This window comes from Anabrus simplex, chromosome 2 (genome assembly GCF_040414725.1).
Source record: "Anabrus simplex isolate iqAnaSimp1 chromosome 2, ASM4041472v1, whole genome shotgun sequence".
NCBI classification, from domain to species: domain Eukaryota; kingdom Metazoa; phylum Arthropoda; class Insecta; order Orthoptera; family Tettigoniidae; genus Anabrus; species Anabrus simplex.
In genome coordinates, this window is record NC_090266.1 from 1,115,302,302 (window position 1) to 1,115,311,823 (window position 9,522).

Sequence of the window (9,522 nt, forward strand, 5' to 3'; positions counted from 1 at the left end):
ACGGAGGAGGCAAGGCGAAAAGCGATAAAAGTCGTGGGATTTCTTAGCAGGAACCTAAAAGGCTTCAAATCAGGGGCCCTATGAACAGTCTACCTTAGTATGGTAAGACCCATACTAATCTATGGTTTCCCTGCCTGGAGCCCCACCACAGTCACAAATCTAAACAAACTTCAGAAAATACAGAATCGGGCGGAAAGGCTAATAACTTACGGCTCCCATCTTCATTCGGCTAATTTCCCCCACAATAGAAACCATTGTCAAAAGAATTGACTTGATCTTCCTCCGAAAATCCCTCGCCGGCTCCATTAACCTTGACCCATTTCGCCACCTTTCCTTATCCTTTCACTGTGTCCGCAGAGGCGTTAATCTCGTCCCTCCATTTACCCGCACCACCTCCTACCAATCCAGTTACTACGGCTGCTCCGCACGTCTCTGGAATAAGCTACCACCTAAAATAAAAGCCTTGCCTCTAACGCAGTTTACAAACCATGTAAAAAGATGTAAATCTCTGTGTGTACATGGACGGGAGAGAAAATGTCGAGTGAATGAATTACTGTACGAGTGTAAATATGGGAATAATGTAATTATTGTATATATTAGCTTAGTAGGTCTGTGAAGCAACTAATGTACATGGGGCTTGCCCTTTTTCGCTAAAGCATCCATAGGATCTGTACGATTTGTGGTAAGTAAATAAATAATAATAATAAATCTCTTCTGTCAAGTCCTATACAAAACCATTCTCCCAGGAGAATGCCATGTAAAATGCATTATATATTTTTTTATTGATATATTAGATGAACTAATTTTAAATTTTGTCCCTTAAGGATTTCATCTAAATGTCAGTAACCAAAATAATGTAGCTTTGGTAAATATCATGCTAGAAATATCTCCTCTAATACAGGTAATTTTTAAAATGCCTAGAATTACAAACTTTATTTTTATAGTTTTTTTTTGTGATTTCCAAGTGCTTATTGTACTAGTTTTTTTTTGTTTTTTTTAACAGAATTGTGAACCTAACAAGGGTAATGGATTAGACAAACAGAAAGTGGCTGGTACACGCAGATGAGGTTTGCGTTTTCTTTACTATATCTGCATTCTATCTCCAGTGTTGCCAACTCAGCTGATTTTCCGTCAAATTTGGTGGATTTTTAAACGGAACAGCGGATAAATTTTCCATTTAGCGGGCAGCAGACTTTTTGACGGATTTTCAAACTTCTTTTAGCAATTTTCAGCAGTAACAATATCACCTTTCATCACCAGGGGAAAAAATAATATTGAACTTACTACGGCATAATAGTCTAGTTATTCCCGTTGAACTGAACTTGTGCTGCATATTACCAGTCGTTTTCTAGACCAGCTCTGGCCCACAGCCTCAGCCAGAATTTGTAATTCCCGTTGAACTGAACTTGTGCTGCATATTACCAGTCGTTTTCTAGACCAGCTCTGGCCCACAGCCTCAGCCAGAATTTGTAACAATCGTTACTGTATTCTTGATGAGCCGGGTAGCGTCGTGTTTGATAACGTGTTTCTTTTGACATAAGGTTTGTTTTGGTATGTCAAAATGTCGAAAGAAAAGGTTAAAAAGTAGTCAGATATTTTGTAAAGAGTGAAACTTTAAAAGACTAGTTGGATGAGCTGCACAGTGATCCCAACCACGGACGGCGCATCTATTGGCAGTGCAATATAAATGCGATATTGTTTGACATTATTTCTTTCCATAGTTATCAAAACCAATGAAAACAGTAATGAAAGTGAAAATAACTTTCGAAATACATTTGAAAATTTCCGTTTGTGCTTTGCTGCTGTGAACTGCGAGCATATATTTTGAAAAAGAATAGTACCATGTGGCTTCATATGAAACCAAAGGACCTCAACCCAGCACATCTGTTTCAGAGCATATAGTGTGGGAAGGAGAAGATTATGAACTCCTGTTCTGCAACTGGTGAGTGTTCAGTTAAGCTCTTTTATTAAATCAGCTGCCAGTATATGCTATTTTGCTTCAGTTCGAAATTTAGCGGATTTTCAACTAAAATTTAGCAGAGAAAAGATTTATGGGTTGGCAACTGTCTATCTCATTCTTATCACCGTTTCTCTTGCAATGCAAAACAAAGGCCTTCATAGCTGTCATGCAAAAGGGATACTTTCGGTTTGTCTAGTCTTTTGTGTGTACTTATGGCTGGGTAAGTAATTTTTCACTAGTACCATTGCATAAGGAACCTTTTTATAATCAACTGAATTGTAATATTTCTGAAAATTGTTGGTTCTGAGACTAAGGCTACATTCAATCTAATTTCATTAAAAAAAATCTAAACAGAAGAGATATACACCTGTTAGAGATTTTGTGGTTTTTAATTCATATATATGCTCAAAACATTGCCACTGAAATGGAATCCACCTAAGCAGATCCTGACTGGGCAATTTTCACCGTATGCAAGAGGTTACATGCAGGAACCATCTTTGGAGTCGGCCCTATGTGAGTCCCAGAGTGCATTATCTGGTAAGAGTTCCATGTCAGTGGTATGAGTGAAGACCTCAACGGAATTTAAAGTGGAGAAGATGGACTTCGGAGCGATGGAGATTGTGGAAGAGGCAGCCCAGTACTCGAAGATTAGTATGAGAACACAATTCATCAGCACTGTTTGTTTCCCGTGTTAGGGGCCGCCTGAATAATTGCTGGCAGTAGCTCTAAAATGCCTTTAGGAATAGTGATCCCATCACAAGAATAGCCTAAAAATGAGCGATGGTAAATATCAGCTTCGGAAAAGGAAAGGCAATGGTGGAGAAGTACCGTCAACCCGTCAACCTGGCAGGAGCTGGACAACAGGAAATGAAAATTATGATGCTTCTGCTGTCAGAGCATAAAGTATCCTTGTAAAATGTGTACAGTTTCTATTTGCTTGGAGTGCATAAAATGCACAGAAGGAAGGAAAGAAAAATGAAGTACAGAAATGTACTTCACTTTCAAGGTATCTGTATATTTTATCTCACTATATTTCAATTATAAAAGTAACATTTTCAAGTGCCACTGTTCTTGTTTCTCTCCTGTCCTTTGCATCCTTACTGAACGGAAATAACAACTTAATACTTTAGGAATAGAATTAAAATCTGAGGAGTTATTATACTGCACATGCAGGTATTAAAAGGAATATGTTCCCAACTCCAAATACCTTAAAAGTAACAGGTGTTTCTCAGATGTTATGATAGCACCTATGTGACAGTAAACCATAATACAAACAAAAGGTTAAATTTTAAAAATTTCAACCACTGATTTAAAATGACTAAAGCTGCCACAATTTAAAAAAAAAAGAAGACAATGACTCCACATGTGCAATAAAAAACTTCTGATTCAAGGCCACTGCATTCGACAGACCTGAGGAGCTGTAGGAGCCAGGATATTGTTGAAGTTAACATTTGAGTGAAGAGGAACAGGAGGTGGAAGACATGCACTAGCCTCCGAAGTAATAGCTTGACGACGTGGAAACTCCGATACATCTGCAGCTGCAGAGCGGTGACCACGAGGTGGTGTAACCAAGTTCTTCCCACCAGGAGTAGGAGCAACCTACAGGGAAAAAGACATTTATGTTCAGTCCTGGTTCCAATACAGAGATAAGTCCAACTCTGTATTTTATTTGATAGCATGTGGTAGAACATCAAAGGACAGAGTACAGAAAGAAAGAAAGAAAGAAAGAAAGAAAGAAAGAAAGCAATGAGTAATAAGAAGAAGGCATGTCAAGTACAGAATAGTGATAAAAAAGAAGAAAGCAAAAGAAAATATCAGTGAAGGAAAGAAGAAAAGTAGGGAAGGATTAACAAGAGTGTTGGAAGAGGATGCAAACAGCAGTAAAAGGAAACTGTATTAACTTGCAGGGCAGAAGAGAAAAGAAAAAGTTTACACAAAGGAGGTAAAGAAGAAAAATGAAGAGGATGTAAGGAAATGATAGCAAGATATTTCAACAAATTTCTGAATGTGAGATGTGATTTAGACAAGATAATACAGGAACATCTGAGGAGACATAAGCCCAGGATGGTATCACAATGGAAGAGAGAGAATCTACAGTCAAACAATGAAAGTGGGAAAAGCATTGGGAATTAATGAATTATGCGCGGAAGTTGGTTTATACTGCCTACAAGGTTTTGGAAAAAAGAAAACCAGTTTTTTTTTAAACAAATTGTTTTAAACCAAGTTTAATTTCAATTATTCAGTTTAAAATAATTGTGGCTTCTCATTCTCAAGTCAAAGAAAAGTACAGTAAATGATTATGTTATTACTTTCTAGTAGTGACTCAGTTAATGCAACTTTTAGAGCTTTACAGTTTTCCCTCTGTGGATCAGCGAAAGAGAGTGTCAGCCTCCGGATCCCAGGATTGCGGCTTCAAACCTGGCAGAGGTTGACACATTACTGAGTATGGCTTCCTTGTTAACAAATTATTCAGCCAGTCAGGCAAAATACAAATTTAAAGAGAAAGATCTAGAATGAAAGCTCATTCCCAAAATATATGCCCATAAAACTAAACCCACAACATCAGCTAAGATATCAACATCTCAATCACAGTTGCTACAGATAAGAAACTAATCCTGCGGCCATTGAATTACGCAGGTGAGGAAAACTGCACTGTTGTCAGATGTGGGAATGGCGAAGCGACAGAGGGTCAAGAGTCGCTTACCTCTGAGCACGGATTGGCAACGAAGATCGTGGAGTTCTGTCTATTACAAGTAATGAAAATAATTTTTTCTGTATTAAAAGAATCTTAATAATAATGTAAGAAATTTATTTAAAACTTCAACCTATTGAATACAGTGCAAGATGTTAACGTGTTAGTTAAACATCATTAAAATAGTTGAGACATGTTTTGCCCCTTTTGTGGGGCATCAGTCATATCAATACCTCAAAGTTCTACCAGACGTCTGGTTGGAAAATTGAAAAACATGTTGCATGAGTGAATACATTAAAAAACTTTACAGTATCTTGTTATTAACAAAATATCAAATTGATTAAAAATATGTTGCACTGGTGAACATGCTTGTGAATTTTTACTTAAACAATGGCTGTCATATGTGTAATAAATGACAATAGTGATAGCCTAAAATCTTATACGATGCCGAAGTTCGAAGACAGTTTAAAATTTATACACAAATATTGAGAATGAATGCAGAATACAATACAATTACAAAATACTGTTCATGTATTTTACATGTGAAATGATGTGGAAAAGCACTCCAAATTTGTGCTAATTTCACTTAAATTTGATCTTAAATTACGTTCATGATGTGGTCTAATGGAATTAGCATCAAGATGTGGAAAGTTTGTATATGGTTTGTGACCAGCTCATGTGAAACACGTTGCTTTACGTCGTAATTCAACCTAGATGTCTAAGTTGCGTAATTATATTTTAGACCCAAACAAGTTAGTTCGCTGAAGTATCCATGGGCTATTCAACTCTGTTGGACACTCTCTATGAGAAGTAGTGCCTAGTGCATGTAAACAACAGTTGATATTTGATTAAAATTGAGCCTATGTTGAAACAGTTGAAATAATGGCTTAAATGAGGGCAGTTGAAGTGTCGTTAATATCTTCACATTTGACTATATTTTGAAGTTTTAACGGTGTGTTTCAGTTGCCGGAGTATGGGATATCGGTATTATTAGTTGAACGGGTGACAGTCAAAACGTTGTGCGATGTAATTAATGTTGAGCTATCTTATGTATGTGAAAATCTGAAAAGAAGGACAATTCCTTAATTAGTTGAGTGAAATAACGATGGGGAAAAATAATAGTCGAATCAATTTTCTCAACATTACAATTACTAAGACCCCTAACAATTTTGATTTTCAAATTCACAATAAACCTTCATTCACCCCCACAACTATAAAACAAAATTCTCTTCACCCACAGTCACACAAACAAGCCTCATTTTACAGTTTGGTGTACAGAGCACTAAAAATTCCTATGTCAACCACCAATTTGAAAAAAGAAATAAATACCATAAAAGAAATAGCTAGTTTCAATGGATACAATCCCTCAATCTTACATAAAATAATCAATAAAGTGAAGTTGAAATTGACCACGACCCTCTCCCCACAAAAAAAATCAAAGGATGCATCCTTTACCTATACCAATCCCATCATACATCAAATTGCTACCCCTCTAAGGAAACATGATATTAAGATAGCCTTTAAACCCAAAATTCAAATAAAAAATTATTTTTCAACCACAACAAGATAAACTCGGATAACAATAAATATTCGGGTTCCGGCATTTACAGACTGAAATGTGCTGAGTGCAACAGTTCGTACATCGGTCAAACGGGAAGAAGTTTCACAACTAGATATGCTGAACATTTTAATGCCCAGAAACACAACAAACACTCAGCAATGAGTATCCATATGAAGGACACAGGACACAGTTTCACCACAATCGAACAAGACCTTCAAATTTTAAAAAGGACAGATAAAGGCAGACTTATGACCGAGCTCGAAAATTTGTACATTTTCTTGGACCAAAAATAGAACAGTAATAAAAACTTAAATGATCCAATAGATAACCGAAGCCCTTTATATGAACAATTAATAATTTTGTTTAATAAGTTAAATCTGAAAGACAAAAGACTTATTGAAGTCCTTAAAACACCCTCTTCAAGCACCCCCACTAAGCCGTTCAACATAACATGCCCCTGTTCTCCCTCCAATACACACAACTCCTTCCCAAGCGCCAATCACAAGTCCACTTTCCTCCACCAAGACGTCACACGTACAACACGAGGAGTAAGACGTTAGCGACAGCCAGCGCTTCAAAAACCTCTTAGCAATAAGTTAACAGCGCCATGACACTAAAAGTAAGCTTTAACTCCATATTCTCTAACGCATTTCAGTTTTTGTTTTTCCCCGTCGTTATTTCACTCAACTAATTAAGGACTTATCCTTTTTTTCAGATTTTTACATATGTAAGATAGCTCAACATTAATTACATCGCACAGCGTTTTGACTGTCACCCATTCAACTAATAATACCGATATTCCATACTCTGGCAACTGAAACACACCGTTAAAACTTCAAAACAATAGTCAAACGTGAAGACATTAACGACACTTCAACTGCCCTCATTCAAGCCATTATTTCAACTGTTTCAACATAGGCTCAATTTGAATCAAATATCAACTGTTGTTTACATGCACTAGGCACTCCGCCTCATAGAGAGAGTCCAACTGAGTTGAATAGCCCATGGATACTTCAGTGAACTTGTTTGGGTCTAAAATATAATTACGCAACTTAGACATCTAGGTTGAATTACGACGTAAAGCAACGTGTTTCACATAAGCTGGTCACAAACCATGTACAAACTTTCCACATCTTGATGCTAATTCCATTAGACCACATCATGAACGTAATTTAAGATCAAATTTAAGAGAAATTAGCACAAATTTGGAATGCTTTTCCACATCATTTCTCATGTAAAATACATGTACAGTATTTTGTAATTGTACTGTATTCTGCATTCATTCTCAATATTTGTATATAAATTTTAAACTGTCTTCAAACTTTGGCATCGCATAAGATTTTAGACTATCACTATTGTCATTTATTACACATATGACAGCCATTGTTTAAGTAAAAATTCACAAGCATGTTCACCAGTGCAACATATTTTTAATCAATTTGATATTTTGTTAATAACAAGATACTGTAAAGTTTTTTAATGTATTCACTCATGCAACATGTTTTACAATTTTCCAACCAGACGTCTGTTAGAACTTTGAGGTATTGATATGACTGATGATGCCCCACAAAAGGGGCGAAACATGTCTCAACTATATTAATGATTTTAACTAACACGCTAACATCTTGCACTGTATACAATAGGTTGAAGTTTTAAATAAATTTCTAACGTTATTACAGTTTTGTTTAGTCGAAGCCGATCTGCTCCAGGTCCACGTATTCTTTAAAGTAGTTATATTTTCTATATTAAGCAGTCCATTATATAATATTAAAGTATTTAAAGTTATACTGTAAACCATGAACAAATTAAAATATTTTGATAAAACTGATACAGATTAATACGTAATCCGAAAGTTCTTACTGTATCCTGTGTTCTGCGCTGGCACGCGCGACCCGAACGACCTCAGCTAGTGACATTTATATGGCCACTTTTCCATGAAAACTAAAAGACCCATGGAAACATGTTTCAGATAAAAATAAAAAATAAAAATTTTGACGATTTTCTACATTTTTCCCCGCAGACAACATTTTATTGGCTGAAGAAACAAAAACGTGGCCACCTACTGAAAATTTGAATACACGATTTTATGGATTTAAATTTACTTGTTCAGGTTTTTATTAATAATTATTTTAATTGGATTATGTGGAAAATATTTTTTTATACTGCTGAAATCAGCAGTCTTTCCTGAAGCTTGTAGTATAATTTGTTTTGCAGGAGACTGGGACAAAACAAACCACTTCCTGCTCCAAAATGTGTTCAATTAGACATTTCTTTGCCAGTTGCTACATAACCCTGGCAACAGTGTAATTTCTCTGACCCGCCTAATTTGGTGGCCGTGACTATAAATAATATTCACATATGGTTAAGAAACAAGAAATCAACAAACAAATTTAATGCAACCGTTTAGCCCTAAGCAACTTTTGGCACCCCACTCGATGTTATTCTACACTAATTTTTTACATGATTACAATAAAAAAACAAAAGATCACCGACAACAAAATCAGTAACCTAAGCAATAAACAAACTAAACCAGAAAACAATAACCACAACAAACTCACTAACTTTTACCCTAGAGTAATGAGTAGATCAAACACTACCTTTTCAAATAAGGAAATAAATCAGTCAGAAAAAGGTTTCAAGTTCAACTGCTATGAATATCACATGGAAAACAACATAAAACAACTAATAACTGTCGTAGAAATTGCTTGCGAAAACATATCCATGGGGATCATTGTAAGTACCTAGGTGTTAATATAAGGAAACGTCTTCATTGGGGTAATCACATAAATAGGATTGTAAATAAAGGGTACAGATCTCTGCACATGGTTTCAAGTTTAAGTTTCATTATGATACAGGTTCTCCACCAATCAGAGTTCAGATTTTCATTATGATACAACTGTTTGACCAATTAGCTAAGGATAGCATCGCACCTGCGCTCAACGCACTAGCTTCGCACTTGTTCCCAAAATCAAACATGTCGGACACACATATTAACATCAATGCACCTTCTACTTCCAATATTCCACAACAACACGGCACATCCCGCAAATTCACTTCACCAAACTGTACAATAAACAATTTGTATTTGAAATAAAGCTAGGTTATGATAACCTTCTATCAAAACTTTGAAAACATATGACATTATCAAGGTCTCTGATCCACTCATGGTAAATCAATAACGAGCAAAGCAAGTTTTATAATTTCCATACGAGTGTCTTAATTACCATTGCAGGTGAGTTGCATATGACTTTTTATGCTCAACGATAATTGCAACTCTATTTTTAAAATATTCATAAATTTATGTCAAGA

At 35.9% G+C, this 9,522-nt stretch overlaps 1 protein-coding gene across 1 annotated transcript in view; it reads right to left on the reverse strand.

Annotated features, from left to right (window-relative positions):
- Window positions 1-2,982: 2,982 nt before the first annotated feature.
- Window positions 2,983-9,522, reverse strand: part of LOC136863802 (serine-rich adhesin for platelets) — a 91,241-nt gene continuing 84,701 nt past the window's right edge. The window contains exon 6 of the mRNA XM_067140141.2: window positions 2,983-3,559. Coding sequence (XP_066996242.2) covers window positions 3,347-3,559 — 213 coding nt within the window. The 3' untranslated portion in view covers window positions 2,983-3,346. The remainder of the gene's footprint in view (window positions 3,560-9,522) is intronic.